The sequence below is a fragment of the Dunckerocampus dactyliophorus genome, chromosome 7 (genome assembly GCF_027744805.1).
Source record: "Dunckerocampus dactyliophorus isolate RoL2022-P2 chromosome 7, RoL_Ddac_1.1, whole genome shotgun sequence".
Taxonomy (NCBI): Eukaryota; Metazoa; Chordata; class Actinopteri; order Syngnathiformes; family Syngnathidae; genus Dunckerocampus; species Dunckerocampus dactyliophorus.
This window is the reverse complement of record NC_072825.1, coordinates 21,377,506-21,394,253: the sequence shown is the minus strand read 5'-3', so window position 1 is coordinate 21,394,253 and position 16,748 is coordinate 21,377,506. Positions and strand designations below refer to the sequence as shown.

The following is a 16,748-nucleotide window of genomic DNA, read 5'->3' as shown; positions in this document are numbered from 1 at the left end:
TCAAAGCAAGCATTTCATTTTAATTGAATTTAATATACTGATTATAATCCCACGTGGGGAAATTCAATTTACATTCTGCTGTATATATTAGGGATGCAAGGATTCCTCAAATAATTCAAGTACTTCGATTACAAAAAATAATCAAGGATTTTTTCCTGCCTCAAGGAATCGCTTACATCACCCACGCAGAGGACGAAGAAGGACGCGGATGTTTGAAGGCTTGGGAAGATTGAAAAGGCGAGAGAAAGCGACAGGGCAATGAGAGAGAAGGAAAAGAAAATGCAAAAAACAGACAGAAAATGTGGCTAAATCGCAAGTTGAACACTGTGACATGTATCCGTTGTCATGCGGCACTTACATACCACAACGCCACATCTTATATGTTGCAAGATGTTGCAAAAGAAAATGCAAAAAACAGACAGAAAATGTGGCTAAATCGCAAGTTGAACACTGTGACATGTATCCGTTGTCATGCGGCACTTACATACCACAACGCCACATCTTATATGTTGCATCATCTCTTCCCGAATGGAGCGGAAGATCAGAGACAAAATAAAGTTAACGTAGCGCAAATCTGTGAGATTAAAGTTAATGTATCAGAATGGCCTGTACTCGTCATTTACTGTATACAGGTGTACAAGCGAAATTGTACACCCATTCATACATATACAACATACCATACAATAAGACAGGAGGGTAGACAGGAGAGGATGACTGAGTGATAAAAGGGGGTAGAGGAAAGGGAGCAACAAGAGGAGAGGGGAGGAAAAGAAAGACAATTCCAAACTAAGCTCCCATGGAGGAGCACAGTGTGGGACTGGCAGAAAAACCTCAACAACATAGGCACAAATAAACACATTTTTACAACATGAACTCGAGGACTTGCACCAGGTTAGGAGGGATAGTGCAGTGGAGGTATTTCCAGCGCAGGCCAGCCGGCAGCAAGCCACAGCCATATTTCGAAGCGAGCTGCGGACCCCGCCCACCAGCACTAGGGGAATGGCAGGCGAAGGAGTGAAATGAGTGCGTATGTGCATGCATGAGAAGGTCCTTGGATGTATGTGTGTGTAGGCCTGAAGAAGTTCGCCCAGCCTAGACTAGATGTTGAAGCCTCAAGTCCACAAGATGTAATCGCGATAACACAGCAGTTGCTGTGGAGACGTCCGTGAACGGCCCCAGACAGAGACAACAACAGGTGTCCATGAAAGAAGAAGAGGAAGGGCAGAGCGTCTCACTGCACCAATCTCCTGGAGGAGTTGTTCCAGCACCGACCTCGGTCGAGGCAGATGCCGAGGGGGGAGGCTGAAATGCAGATTAGATTGATCGACTCGGCTAACTTGTTTTCAATTCTAGTCTCTCGACACATCCATCAATCATGATGGGCAGCTGCTGGGCACTTGGACTGCTGTGTCCGTCTTCCGAATTTTGTGATACACCAGGGCTGTGCCTAATCCCAATCAGCAACAATCCTCTTATAAAGTTTCCGAATACGTAGGTGATGCCGATGTCCTCAACGGAAAGTAGAATTGCCAGGCAAATGACCCTCCACTTCCTCCAACTGTCCATTACTTAACCGGCGGTGAACGTTCCGTCAGGGCAGACGGGTTTCCCCGACACCAAGCTTCTCGTCGAGAAGATTTTGTCAATTGCGTGGAGAGACCAGTAGATCAATTCCATAATTTTTATTTGGAGAGCAATGCGGAGAGAGGTTCTTAAAAGTGTGACGGGACAAAAACATATTGTGAGAAGCAAAGCATGCAAGATAAGGGAAAGGAGAGGGAAAAAGATGCGACCGACTTTGTTGAGAGCCAGCAGAAGACCTGACTAACATAATGATAGCCATGTGAAGAGGTAGCTTTCTCTTAATTATGACTACTGTATAATGTGTGTCAGTTTATTACGATGGTGACGTGACTTCATACAGGACTTATTTCATCTGCAAAAATACAGCGCTGTGAGTTAAGAAGACGGAAAATAACATTTGAGCTTACTAATCAGTGGCTGCTCATTTCTAGCATACAATACTGTGTAATGGAACCAAGAAGTGTGTCTCTCACTCACTTAGTTGAGAGTAATGTGTTCCACTACAGACGGTGTCTTTATTTTACTTTGAACACTACAAAAACTCAATATATTATAAAGAATATTTATCTAATTTCTAGTCAGCCTGTCTAAGTTTAAGATTTATAAATGCACAGCAATTACCATAATGTAATATGTAATTTAGTCTTAGTAATGTCTTAGTAAAGTCATTACTATTTCTCTCCTTTTCCAAACGTTTTGAGCCCAAGATCTCCGGTCTCGGCCGTGAAGCTAAATTTAAATATGTATACTGTATATATAAAGTAAAAAGTATATTATTGGTTGTAGTGGCGTCAACATTTCAGCTTTTACTCATTGTGCCTTTTGCTCCATTTTTGCTGTTTTTTTTATATTTTGTTCCTGCAGTGATGCAATGACAAATGACCCGGGGGCCATCCGCATTCATTACAACAGTCCGTACTAACGAGCAACGTTTTTTGGAGGTGCACATCTATGGAGTATTTGTGCCTTAATTTGGAGGTTGGCAAAGGCAGATTTTGAGCCACATTAAAATGCAATAATTACTTTTCGTTGAGCAGGCACATTGTTGTGCTCTGTCACTCTCCCTGTCGCAAGATAAATGACAGGGCAGGATATTTTATATGTAGACACACACACACACACACACACACACACACACACACACACACACGTACATATTTGGATGTACCGGTATTAACAGTGCCAAAATAACTGAAAATTTAAATCAAGTTAAGAGATGGCACATATATCTGAAAATCTATTTGCCTAACACTGGTTTCTTTAATAGCAGAATATTTGAATCAGACTTTAACTGTGTTATTGTGAGCAATGAGCAGTTGTGTTCAAAGACACCAAGTCATTTAAGTTAAATTCACATTTTGAGTGGGATTTCCGAGCAAACTTAAATGCAGCAAATTGTACTTCCGCATTAAGAGTTACAAAGTGAGCGATAGGAATATCCACTTTTTTTTTTTTTCATTTCTGTTTATTTAAACCACACATACACGCATAATAAAGACGTTGTGATGTTCGGAGTGCCCGTGAATGCATCTTGCGGTCTGTCCAGAGACAATGAGGAAGTGACATTGCAATGACGAATGGACTAGAGACATGTTTGTTTGGAGTTGGAGATGCAGTATATACAGTACATATGCTATTGATGTGTTCAGGGCCCTCACCTGTAAAACTGTGCATGGAAATCTGACTACAAGTCATGCCAGAAACTCAAAATGTGCGTACGGACAAAAATATTCAGACCTAAATAAAGTGGCATACGCACACATTCACGCAATTAGTGCTTCGCCTGCTCTCCAAATGTGCGTACGCAACTCCATCCCACGTCACACCCTCTCCATGCCTTCAATTCGCCATAAATGGTCAATGCAAAGTCGCTCATGAATACGGCGTCCATATTTAATGACCATTGATTGCATTTCGCTCGGTTCTTCTGAGAAGCCGAAGACGCGGTACTTCACCAAAACTGAGGTGGAAATCTTAGTTGGAGAGATGGCGGACCGTAAAAACCTAATGTTTGGAGGACACAGCAGTGGCATAGCATGACAAAGATGAGTAAGTCCGCTGTCAACAGCGTCAGCGAAACGAGGCGCACCGTGTTTTTTTTCACACAATGAAAATGAACTCGATAATTTGGCTAGCTTCAATATATTAACAAGTGCATGTGTGTCTGTTTTCCTCGTTTCGCGCCTCCAAACAGGCAGGAAGAGTTTTCACTCTGTGCATTGGTTTGAGCACCTTGGTGCGTTTGTTCCACAGAACAACGGCATGAATGGAGTGAGCCAGTCTCTTTGTCTCGGTGGGTGAAGGCAGGGCTGGTTGCATACACACAGAGTGCAGAAGAGTGTAACGTAGTAAAAATTAAGTTAGTAGATTGCAATATACTGTCATATGCTTTTTCATGATACTTTTCTTCAAAGTAATGTTAAAATCTCGTCTCGTCCGGTAGGCCCAATCTCATGTATCGTCTCGTCTCATGGACTGAGTGTCCCGTGACACCCCAATATATTGTATGACAAACTGACCACACACACACACACACAAAGGCATGCAATTAGAGATGTCAGTGTAAACAAAAAAAAAAAATCACCTTTGGGTGCTGTTCTCCCACTCAGTCGTCGTGCTTTCCTCTCTTCAATCTGATCACACCTCTTGTACCTTGTGGGTTAAAGTATACAACCTGTTATTTGCGAAGACAACTACTGCTCCAACCCTACAAAAGGTTGTAATATCCAATAACTTACACGCAACACTGTCGTTTGGTGTTGGGACCACCAAACTTGGGTTTGTCGAGGCAGTTGATGCATGTCCCACAATCATCCTCATGGTTGCAGCCTTTGCATACACCACACCTCCGAGAGCGGTACCCGAATGGCCCGAGTCCTTTTCGTTTCACAAAACTTGAAGCCTTCTTGACCTTAGTGACTTTTGAGTCTGAGAAGTCGGGACTGTCTGATTCTGAAGGAGAGCCATCTGCAACATCTGCGACACATATTCAAGAATAATAAGTTTGACTGAGAGTTTGGAGGAATAACTTGCTGGACACTTGCCTAGTTCACGTTACAGTGAATTAAATTTAACTAGAAATACTAAGGATGTGATATTGCCTATAGCAAATAGGATGCATTGGAAATATTACAATGGAAGAAAATCAGGATTGTGACGGTCAGTTTCACCTACCGTTTGTGACAGCTGAAGGAGAGATGCCTGTTCTTTCGTGAAGAGGCAGAGCGCTGAGCCTGGGAATGTCATCTGGTACCAAGGCCCGAGGCTGTCCAAGCACCACAGAAGCGGCTCTGCAAACGTGCTTGATGCGTGGACCTCCTGCCTGACGGAACTCTTGGCACAGCGGAGAGATGAGCTGGGGCTAGAAATGAGACACAAACAGATCAACTGCCGAGGGAGCGATAGAATGATGCTGGAACTGGCAGAATTCTTACTTTGAATGAAATTAGAATCATTTTCCTTAGATTAAATGTGAGCACATTTACACAGTGCAGAGGATTTGTGTGCTTGATTGTGCCTTTTTAATCTAAAGACCAATCAAATAAAGGTAAAAAGCGAAAGAAAGAGGATATTTAGTTCGATTGATCGTTCTATACAGGCTTTATTGATTTGTGTACTTACTTGTCCTTGAGGTTGCTCTGTCTTGATTGGAACATTGGTATCAAGCTGCACCCTCTGCTTCCTTCTTTGTCTTTTAGAGGTCAAGTTTCTCGATCGAGCACCAGTTGGCCCTGATAACAGCTAGGAAAACAAGGCACCTTTTTAAGCTGTTTTTCAAAAAAAACTAACTACTCATCCTTGGTGAACGCATGGTCTTACCCCAGAGGACTTCATATGTTTCTGCTGATCAATTTTCATGAGCTGGGCTTTAGCCTTCCTGAGCAGGTTGAGCATTCTTTTATTGGCACCAGTAACCCGCGCCCTCTGTGAAGCTCCTTTCCCCACTGATGCAGGATGGTCGTCTTCACCTACACCTGACTGCTGTCCTGACTGGAGCTCGGCTGTGGGTGGAAGGGAGCACATGCCAGTTACTGACCAATGATATATTTTCATAGAGGTCATATAATAGAAATTCTTTAGCTATTTGCAACCAAGGAGGAGTGTGAGTAATGGTGCATGTACCTGAATGAAGCTTGATGTTGTCGTTGCCGACTGAATCCTCTTTATCAGCACTATGAAAAGCAAGCAACCTAGACTTCGTAGCTTTTATACAAACTTTTCTCACAACCCCAGGTGAGTCAACGTCTTCTATCTTGAGTTTGGATTTTTCCTTCACAGTGTCTGCGCTGCGCTGCCTCAGGCTAATGCTCATGGCCTCATCGTCAAGTCCTTCAGCTAAATCGACAGGCGGCTGAAGAGATTTGCTCACACCTTCCATTTCTGCTGCCGTCTTGCTTGGGGGAAGTCCTTTGTGCAACTTGTTCAATCTTTGATAAATCTTAAAATGTGCTGCTTGCTTATTCAACCTAAGGGGTGATTTCTTTTTTTGAGCATCCAAAAGCCCAATAGATAGACATTCTCTGGGTTTATCAACTGGTGAAGATAAAAAGAGATCCTCACATTTGTCCTCTGGAGTTTTGTCCAGTGTAAAAATTTCCTCAGTCAACTCTGGAGGCAGATCCCATTTGAAACTGGAATTCTTCTGAAGGGAGCTCTTCTTTTGCCCCTTGACGCTTTTTGTCTCAGAAAAGAGGTCAGTTATGTCGGCTGTGTCGTCCAGATCGTCTGATGAAAACAGATCCAGATCCAACTGAGCTTCTCTCAATATGTCTTCCTCGTCAACTGGTAGGATGGGGGAGATGGCTCGGCCGGGCCCTTCATCTCGCCTCTTTCCAGTGCGAATTTGCAAGCCCAGTTGCAAACCTTTTTTTGGCGAGTTTCTCCGCGGCAACACAGACATTCCAACATCATCCATAAATCGTTGTGGGGTCTTGATCACTCGAGAGGATCTAGCACTTACAACAGGCATTATGAAGTGTTTGATGTTTTTCACAAACTTTGTTTTGCCAGGTGGCTGGTCGGCAGCATCTGTTCGTGACCCATCCACTATTGAGTCAGTTTCTTCCTGTTTCAAACTATCGCTGTCTTTGTCAAGCCCTATTTCTATCAGTGTAGAAACGATAGATTCTGGCCTTTTAGAGTGTAGGTGAAGGCCAGGTGAAGGTCTCTTTTTATACTTTTTATGCACACCAACGAGTTTAGTACCTGGGGAGGAAGCGCTAACTTCTGACTGGATGGAAATGTCGGCATCTTCTTCAATTGTTCCCTGATTTTTTGGTGATTTAAGTGGAGCAAACTTTCCATCCTTGTTCCGGTGCCTGTGCTTCTGACGCTGCCCAATTAAACTTTTACGCTTCTTTTTTACTTTTTTACGGGATTTCTTTGGTAAGCACAATGCGTTTGGATCACTTGCTTGACTTTCCAAAGGTAACGACTGCTGACAATCTATTAACTGAATGTCTGTTTCCTCTTTTACTGGTGGTTGTCTCTGCTCTTCCTCCGCTAATACAGTGACCTCATTTTCCTCAGGCAGGATGCTTTCTTCCAAGGGCTCAGGCTGGATGCTTTCGTCTACGGCCTCAGGCAGACTTGTTTCTGTTGCTAAAGGTTGACTGTCATGCTGAAGGACAGACTCTGTGCCAGCAGATTCAACAGTGGCCAACTCTGCATCAACAGTGCTTTGTTGAGAAACAGCAGTCTTCTTCTTTTTAGAAGACCTCTTTTTCCCAAATGTATTATTTCGATATCTCCTACGTTTCAAAGGCACAGGCAATGGTTTGGCCTCCTTCATTTGTAGGTCAATCTCATTCTCTATTGTCTTCTGCAGAGACTCTTCACGAGGCACCGGTAAGGGATCATCCGTTATCACTGCAGAATTGTTGTCAGGAATATCAGAGGTGTTAATGCTAGTTTCCTGTGAGGACATTTCAGGGAGAGCGGGTGCACTGAATTCTTCTATTAAAACCTGAGCAGGGACAGCAACTTCCATCTGGGGTGTTTTTTCCACCCGTGGACTTGTTCTCGACCGTCGCTTTGCCGGAGTCTTTACAGGTTTACGGCTGTCGGGCTTTTTTGGAGGCGACTCAAGGCTTGCCGTTCTCCTCCGCAGTCTCCTGGTGGGCTGGACTTCCGCATCCAAAGACAGTTCTTTTTCCTCTTGAACTTTACCTCCTTCTTTGAGAGCGTCGTCTTTCTTTTCAGGCACAGGGCTAACTTGTTGAACCAAAAAGGATGCCTTGGATTTTTTATGTTTGCCAGGAGAGGAGAGTTTTTTTATTTGAAGAGGTGGGACTTTCCCGTAATCTGAATTTTTGACTTCTTGATGACAGCTTTCATTTTCGCCTGCTGCTGTAACTTCCACTTGCAACATGGACTTTTTCTCACCGGTCATATCAGCGTCTTTTTGGCTGTCTTTCTCATTGCTGTCTGTTGAATTACTCTCTTGTGGAGCCGAGTTATCCACTTGCGAAACGTGTTCCACTCCTGTCAAACTGCTGTCTGCAATACTCCCGCACAGAGTGGGCAGATCCACTTCATGTCCCCTCTTCTCTCTCGGTTTGACAGTGCTTTCAGCAGGCTGGGTCTGAATTCCTAACTTAACTAATGATAAAGTCCAGATGAATTTTTTCCGCTTCTTTTTTCGAGCTGAATGCTTCCCGCTGGAATGTGCATCGTATTTTGGGTTTTTGATTTTTATCAACTTCAAACTTGGGACCCTCGCTTCCTCGTTTGAAGGTAACCTGTCACTGGGTTGCACCGCTAAATGATCAGTCTCTGTGGAAGATGGAGAATGGTTATCTGCCACTGAAACGTCCTTCTTGTTTAGCCTCTTACTTTGCCTCCGTCCACCCCTTCTCGTTGGTGGTTTAGATTCAACTTTTCTGGACACTTTTGACTTTGTGTCAACAGTGGAATCACTTTTTATGGGATTTTCTGGTTCAGCAGCACCATTCGAGACAGGTATTGAGAGTGGGTTGGTGACTCTCTTGCTTCTCCGAATCACTTTCTGATTGGCTTTTTTAAATTTGGACTGCGTTGCCTTTGTTATTGACTGCACAGTCTCTATTGCGGTGTCAGCTTGATCAGCTGACTTCCGGTCCTCGGCAGCAACATTGGCACGAGGCTGGCAGGGCGATGTTGTTCCCTTTGAAGCAGATCGTCCACGTCTTCTCGCAGGTAAAGTCCCCACTCCTTTGTCTTGTGCAGCCTCAGCTTTTAATTTGACATGAGCACTGGAAATGTGTTCAGCCTGACTGGTGTTGACGTGGGGCTGTTCCGCAATTCCTTTTCCCTTCATCTTCTTGACAGACTTTTCACGAGGCTCCTTTACAGTTTTATTTTTCTTTTTAGTCACCAACTTTATTGTAATCCTTGGCGCTGGTGACAACGCCTCGCCTTTGGTCAACTCCTGATCCACGGAGTTCTTGGCTTTAGAGCGTTTCCTGGAACCTTTAGCAGTCTCTGATTTGGAAGAAGCGGTGTGCTTCACCTCCGCCAAATGTTTATCTTTCACAGGATCAGGTGGACAAATAGCTGCCTCCTCGGCTGGCGTAATAAGGGGCACCTTCTTATCACGTTGTCGTTTAGATTTTGTTTTGACATCACCTAAGAAAACAAAACATATCGTAAAAATTAATCAAATCTACCTGTTCATATGTAATTACCCATGTGGGTTGTAGGCTGTGTTTTTACCTTTAGAAGGGTTTTGTCGAGACCATTTTGCTCCTTTAGAGCTTTTTCTTTCAGCTTCAAAACCTCTGAAATCATCACCCTTGAAACAAAAATAAGAAATTAAACATACGCAACAACTTTAACATGATTCTGCTAGAGCTAGTCATCAAAAACCTGTCAGAAATAAAAAATTATTACACAACAATGTAACTTTGTAAAATCACATGTTTCAAGACAATGAATGTGTGCCAAAGAAGTGTCAAAACTGTCATCGATAGCCGGCATAATAGTGGCGTGAACAATACCCCGATTAACACTACGTTAGGTGTTTATTGTTAACATCACTGTGGTTGTTTACATTCTGCCCTAGATATTACAGACAGTGCTAATGTATAAGTGATGGGAAGTGTTTTACTGAAGTTGAAACCAAAAGTTGCAAGCATCAGTAGATGAGCTAGGAAAAAGTATTTGTATGGTTTTGCATTTCTAACAGCAAACCATAAAACACAACGTTCCAGTTTGGCAGTACTTGCTAGCATGTAGCCATGCCCTATGTGTAACACATTGAAATAAACTCCACATGCGCGTTAGATGTGTCCATAACATGTTAGTTATACAGGGTAAGTACTATCGTTATACACCATGTGGTCTTTTTTTTCAAGAAAGACAAGGATTTCACAGCGAGTAAAACACAACATTTAGCAGCGTAGCTAGCGGCGGCTGGCGGGGCAAGGGTGCTAGCCTTCCCGTTCTTTGTGTTCGCTACTATTAGCTGCCAGCTACTTTGGCCCGATAAGGAGCGGGCCATTCGATAGCTAATTGCGATCGCTGTTTACAAATTGGTGTACGCTCACTAGCTTTCATTAAATATTCAGAAGATAGTGCCGCACAGTGATATTGTGTGTAACTGTATAACCGCAAAGAACACAAACGCGTTACTTATACTATATTTTATTGTTAAGACTGTATTTCACAGTGCGACTCACTAAATGTCATGAAAAACTCCGCTCAGCTAACATTAGTTAGCATGTACTGTTAGCTTATCGGGATTAGCCTAGGAAAGGGATGTTGACATTTCACCATGGTACCAATAGACAGTTTTAGAAAGCACTCATTTGCACACATTAAAAAAAGTAATAATATGTATGGGAAAAATGAAAATGAGGATACTAACTCCTGAGTCGGTTTGGGACCTCACCTCTTCACTCCCACTAGAGCTGTATCCAGCCTGACCAAGGGTCTTGTGGCTCGCCTCTATTCCAAGTAAGCGCAAGTGAGACTGGTCTTCGTTTAACGATACAACCAGGTTTGCGGGCCTGGGCCCTCCGCAAGTCACATCATCACCTTCTAAGCCTGATCGCCCGAGTTGCCATCGCTTCTCGGAGCGTAAACGACTGCGTGATGACCAAGGCCGACCGGGAAAACGACCTCTGGCCGTAGCGGTTCCACCTTGGCCTCCTCCGGCAGCCGCGGTTGCTGATCCGCATCCCGCTGCCGCCATCATTGCTTCAACAACAACACACACACACACATCGATGGCTAGCAGCTTGAGCAAAGACAGACAAGAGGGAAGGCGCGAGATGGGAGGGGGGTGGCGCAATGCCTCACGGGAAATTGCGTTTTTCCTCAGATCTGACTGACAGACGGTTACGCGCTGTAGACCTCTGGTGGTGACTCTTGCAAGGTGTAACCCCAAGACCGACTAATTACAGAACAAATCAAGAAGAATAATTACATTTAATTCGTGTATTTATCCCGCATTTTTAGTAGCTTTATTGTACGCTTGACTGACATTCATTCTCGTGTCCTGTCATATTTCTGTACACTAGGTGGCGGTATGCGCTCTCAGTCGGCGCACACCTGCCTTGGAGTCAAACAAGTCACACACAAAGAAGACGCAAGAGGAGAGGCACAAGTAGGAAGTAACTGATCTGATTTGTTTCTATTTAGTTTTCGCCCACCGCTTGTACTTTTTTGAAATTGTTGTTGGAAATAACTGGTAAATTATACTTTATCGGGTAATTACGCAAGCTACAGAGTGACATAGTGTCGCCAGAAATATGTGAGTGGCTTATTAGGTTGTGGTCAAAGTAGACAGAGGCTAAGCTAGCTACCGATCACTCCCCATTTTTTCCCAACAAGCGTTAGAAAACACGCTTTTCTATCACTTGGTATTTATTATCATTATTTTGAGTCAGATTATCTAGACATTATATCTATGCTATTTTGAAATTCCTGCTCCCGTCTTTGTTACAGAAGATCTCAGACAACCACAATGAACCTGGAAAGACTGCCAAACGAGGAGAAACTTAACCTATGCAGAAAGTATTATTTAGGTGAGAGCATAGACACACCGAAAAAGGAACTGATACATTATACGATACGTTAAACGATGAGGTGGGAAAATCAAGTCAACTGGCAAGATAGTGCTCTCGTCACCACCCTGTTCACAGAGGTTCAATGAACTACAGATATGTATTTAACACATTTAGTTACTGTTCTTACTGACTGAATCCATTCTTTGTTGTTGCAGTTACTGTTAAGTGAGTTGAGTGCAATTTGCTTTTCTCTCAGGTGGATTTGCCTTACTGCCGTTCCTGTGGCTTGTCAACGTGGTTTGGTTTTTCAAAGAAGCTTTTTTAAAGCCAGCCTACGCCGAACAGCTCCAGATAAAAACATGTGAGTGCAAAAACTGTTGGGGTTCAACCAGAAATTTTACATATACAGTGGAACCACGGTTTTTGTCATTAATTTATTCTGAAAGGTCAGAAGAAAACCGAAGCATTTTTCCTCATAAGAAATCATGTAAATGCAATGAATCTGTTTCAGACACCCAGACATATTAACACAAAACACATTTTATGGATATAATACACTCACTGAGATTAAAAATCTCTTTTACAAGCGCAACCTTGGCCAAGTGGCAGCAGCACAATATGAAACATTTAACATTTTAAAACTATATTAGAGACAAACCCGTTCACATGTGCATGTATTAAAACAGTGTATCATATAGTTAAAGAAAACATTTACAACCACCACAGCTTTTCAGAGTTAATTGGTGGATGCCAGCAGTATGACAATGTTTTTATTAAGTGAGTAATTTCATTTTGCTATTGTTTTTTGTTACTTTTTTTGGTGACATGAGCGCTTTAAAGAAAAACGACGGTTAGAACTGTATACAAACATCCCTCATCACTTCACGGTTGAACATCGCTCCCTCACTCTCGCGGTTTATCAATAATTAATTACTAAATGATCATTGTGTTGTTGGTTGACAAAAATATTGAAAGACAAGTCGTGTAGTATTCTGGTCACAAGGCGTCAGTAATGTTACGTTGATGAGACATTGCCTTGCATTACCTTAACTTGCACTGTGGCGTCTGCCATGGATGAGGAGTGAAAAAAAGTTCTCCTCCCATTCTGTGTTGAAGTGATACCTTTTTGTTTCTTTCTTTGTCGTCCTTCCTCACTCAGTTGTCCCTGTAGAGATCCCGTAGCCTGTGCAGTGTTGGGCAATGTGGTGTAAACAAAGATAGTCATCGTGAGGATGGCTGATAGATGATGCCATGCGCTCGACCCACATTATGTTCGAGATACTACTACATCAAACTGAACTTTCCCGATGCTAACATGAGTTATGATTGCTGATCACATCTACTATATTAGGTAATACGAGTATAAAGGTGACTAGGGGTGTTATTTCATGTATACATGGCTGTAATAATGTTAAATGTTTTACAGATTTTGTATGCTCCAATTTCGAATGTATTTTCGAAAATATTAATTTTATTAATACAGTATTGAATCCTACTACTTTGCGGAAATTCACTTATTGTTATAAACTGATGATTAATAAATAGAAATATTCTAAATGATTGCAGTCAAGTCTAGAACCAATTAACAGCCATAAATGAGGGCCGGCTGTACTTTATTGTGGACTTCTGCAGCAGGTAGAATTATCATTACACAGACTGGCCCAGCAGACTATCTACAGGGCCCTATGAAATCAGTTTTATTTTTTCCTAAGTTCTGTTTTATTTAATTCATGAAATTCTTATTTTTTAATTCCATTTTTACATTTTACACTTATCATCATAAATTGTGTGTTTTCTTGTGTCAGTGAATAAAATGACATAAAATTACATCTTAAATAAATGCAAAAATCCTTACATTTATTGATGCAATACATCTTTGGACAATTTTGTGCAGTATTTTTCAAACTATTCATTGGTACAAAGGCCTCAAACGATCACATCGTTGCTTGTGGTTAAAGAAGACGTAGTTGCAGACGCAATTGCAATCGTTCTATTAATGTAAGCTATTTTTTTTTGTTGGGACACCCATATTTTATTACCACTATTAGACAGGATGTGCGCTGCTCTTATTTTGAAGACCGGAAGTGTGGTGAAATGTATTTTGACTGATGCTAAGTGAGATAGCTAGCTGGGTGCCTCTTGCAGCAGTGGCTGTCATCCTTATTTTACGCACAAAGTCAGCAGGCGTCCTACAACGCTGATTACATTACCCAAAACACAACTCATACAGCGTGAGCGACACACACACACACAGCCATACTAGCTCGCTCTGCTAAACTAAGCTAACCCAGCCAGCTTACACTGGCCATTGTCAGCTCTCGGTCAGTTTTCGCCGACTTACCCGGTGTTTCAGTTTGCCTTTTAGTTGTTTAGTTCAGGACGGGGCTTGTTAGTGTTTGTGAGGACATGGCGTTATGAATGAGAGGTCCACTGGGGAAATATTTCACCACACAAACGTTGCTTCTCCTCACATACAGGATTTCATTTACAATATGTCAGTTTCTGTGAGATTCCGCGTTTAACAGTAGATTGTTTTTATTGGCCAATTCTGTGATTCTGCCCACGATTCCGTTAACACAGAAATTATAGGGCCCTATATCTGTTATGTGTCTGTTAAGCCATTCCTTCTGCAACCTGTCACCTAAGGAAACTTTACATTACAATCCTAGTGTAACAGACGCTACCTTCATACTTTGCTATCACTTCTTTCTTGAATTCAATAGTTTTTCCACTTTCTTTATCAAAGTTCTGTACTTGCTTTTTCAGCCATATTTTATAACAGATTCCTCTTACACTCAGAAATCCACAGAGCTTTTGAATGCCTCACCAGTGCAGAGCACACACTGCTTATGAGTAGGAAGAAAGGAGACAGATATGAGTTTTTCATTGTCCAGCGAGTATTCTATCAACAAATAAACCACATGCACATACATAATCAAGATGATAAAAGGATTCCCTGGCCAGAATTTGTGTGCAGTATCCCAACTCTAAAAGAACAACTATGCATTCTTCACAGAGAGAGTCACCAACGTATGGATGCATTGTTTGGGCACACGATTCCACACATAAGTTTGTTTGGGCACTATTTTGCCATACGATAACCGAGACAGTGTACAAAAAACAATTGTGGCAATAATTTTTGTCGAAAATTGAGGTCCCGCTGTGTACACATACAGAAGCAACTCAGAGAAGGTACAAACAGTAAATTAAACACATATGAAACTACTGTAATTACAGTGTAGATGAATATACTACATTGGAACTGTTGTGTGGTTGGCAATGTTGTCTGCTTTGTAGTGAGAAGCCATCGAGTCAGCATTATACTATGGAAAAACTTAATTCTCAGTTGATAATGTATGAACAAAGCTGTTGATACTGAATATAATAGTGCGTTTTCATCCAACTAACAACCATTTTTGTTTGTTTTGAAATGTTCCTGTAGATGTGAAACGCTCTGCACTGGGGTTGCTGTTATGGGTGGCAGTACTCACCACTTGGATCACTATCTACCAGCACTACAGAGCTGAGTGGGGCGAGGTGGGAGACTACATCTCCTTTACAATTCCACTGGGCATTCCTTAAGCCCTTTTTTTATTTTTCATGAATTTAATACGTATTTGGCCTCTGGCTCAATAATATGTTCAATCAATAATTCCTTATGTATGTATGTGTAAAGGATGACTGTTGTACTTTAGAGTGGGAAAAGTTTAATGCTTTAGTCAGTGCGAGACCAACTGTTGACACACAACACCATAACTTGCACCTTTGTCAAAAGTTTAAGTTCATGTGTATGGAGGTACATTGTTTTTACCTTTGTTATGAATGACTGTTTAAAAAAACACTGTTATTTCAAATTCCAACTTGTTTTCCACTTGTGATTAAAACAATGACAGATTTGTCAACATGTGCTGTAGCAGTAATGTGCTGTATGAATACTCAGTCATTGTCTTTTCATAGTTCAACAGTGATGCACGATCCGGACATGCACATATTCTAAAGTGCAGCAGTGGTCCCCTAAAGTCTGGAGAATTGCCGGCGCCTGTTGTGAAACCCAATAACTTAATCTCCCCCCCCCCCACTGTCGTATCATCCCGTATGAGTCATAACATAATCAGTGCCATATTTAGTCAGTCCAGTCAAAGCTTGGGTGACAGCTTCCACATTACTTACAGGGAGAGCATGTGCCTGCCGCATATGTGACTGCTGAGTTCACACCATTGTGCATAGAAAGGTTCAGAATGTCACAGTACTATTCAAGGAAGGGGGTACGCTCCTTAAAATACAGTGGTCCTGGGTGAAGTAAATACTCATTTGAGAGAGTTTTCTAAGCAGAGTAATTAGAGAGCTTGACTGACCCTTGTGTAAGCACATTGAAATGTTGTTTCTGTCCAGGTCAATATAGTTTATGAATACATCTGAACGACAAAATGGTGGAAAGAAAAGCCAAAGTTGAGGGGGAAAACGGCAATAATGATTAAGTCTACACATCAGTGGAGCACCAGTGATGGTAAAGAGGAAAATGAAATGGAACTGAGTGACATGATCAATATGAGCAGTATAATAAAACATTCAAATTTCATGCCGCTTATTCTCACTAGGGTTGCGGCGGTATGCTGGAGCCTATCCCAGCTGACTTTGGGTGGGATGTGGGGTACACACTGGACTAGTGGCCAGCCAAACGCAGGGCACATATAGACAACCATTCACACACACATTCATACCTATGGACACTGTAACTCACCAGTTAACCTAATATGCATATTTTTGGGATGTGGGAGGAAGCCGGAGATACCCATGCACGCCTGGGGAGAACATGCAAACTCCAAATGGAGACGCAAACCTAGCTCTTCCAGAGCTCCTGACTGTGTGTCAAATGTAAATTGCATAGACGTTTTTACCTAGCAGATGCTAATGTGAACCAAACATGTTGGGATCTCACACATTAAACATTACATACAAAAAAAGCCGCAAAGATGAAGATGTGCTGTAGATCTTATGCTTCCTACCGAGTATCACTCCTGTTGTCTCTCCATCATGTTTCTGTGAGGTGAGTAGGTTTAGTTAATTTTATTTTTATTGTACAGTTAACTCTTTATACTTGTATGATAGTTAAGAATGTTAGTTATATTTGGTAAATGGTTTGAGCCTGGAACAAATGAAGTCACATTACGTTAC

General features: G+C 42.1%; 2 protein-coding genes across 8 annotated transcripts in view; one reads left to right on the top strand and one right to left on the bottom strand.

Moving 5' to 3' along the window:
* The window catches only part of kmt2bb (lysine (K)-specific methyltransferase 2Bb), a 43,503-nt gene extending 32,679 nt beyond the window's left edge, over positions 1-10,824 (bottom strand). For 2 of the 3 annotated variants that reach the window (XM_054783227.1, XM_054783228.1), the window contains exons 1-8: positions 10,430-10,824; positions 9,277-9,355; positions 5,707-9,189; positions 5,404-5,585; positions 5,206-5,325; positions 4,759-4,945; positions 4,323-4,560; positions 4,169-4,236 (exon numbers count right to left, since the gene is read on the bottom strand). In XM_054783227.1, the coding sequence (XP_054639202.1) occupies positions 4,169-4,236; positions 4,323-4,560; positions 4,759-4,945; positions 5,206-5,325; positions 5,404-5,585; positions 5,707-9,189; positions 9,277-9,355; positions 10,430-10,759 (4,687 nt within the window). In that variant the 5' untranslated portion in view covers positions 10,760-10,824. The remainder of the gene's footprint in view (positions 1-4,168; positions 4,237-4,322; positions 4,561-4,758; positions 4,946-5,205; positions 5,326-5,403; positions 5,586-5,706; positions 9,190-9,276; positions 9,356-10,429) is intronic. The other variant, XM_054783229.1, reaches the window with a different exon arrangement.
* A 267-nt stretch (positions 10,825-11,091) lies between these two features.
* psenen (presenilin enhancer, gamma-secretase subunit) lies at positions 11,092-16,597 on the top strand. Of its 5 annotated transcripts, none has more exons than XM_054783258.1 (4): positions 11,092-11,177; positions 11,512-11,591; positions 11,830-11,934; positions 15,016-16,597. In XM_054783258.1, the coding sequence occupies exons 2-4, from the start codon at positions 11,531-11,533 to the stop codon at positions 15,153-15,155; spliced, it is 306 nt and encodes a 101-aa protein (XP_054639233.1). In that variant the 5' UTR covers positions 11,092-11,177; positions 11,512-11,530; the 3' UTR covers positions 15,156-16,597. The 5 variants fall into 5 exon arrangements, with proteins under 5 accessions (XP_054639233.1, XP_054639236.1, XP_054639237.1 ...); XM_054783261.1 differs by having other exon boundaries at positions 11,127-11,173; XM_054783262.1 differs by having other exon boundaries at positions 11,131-11,170.
* Positions 16,598-16,748: the final 151 nt, after the last annotated feature.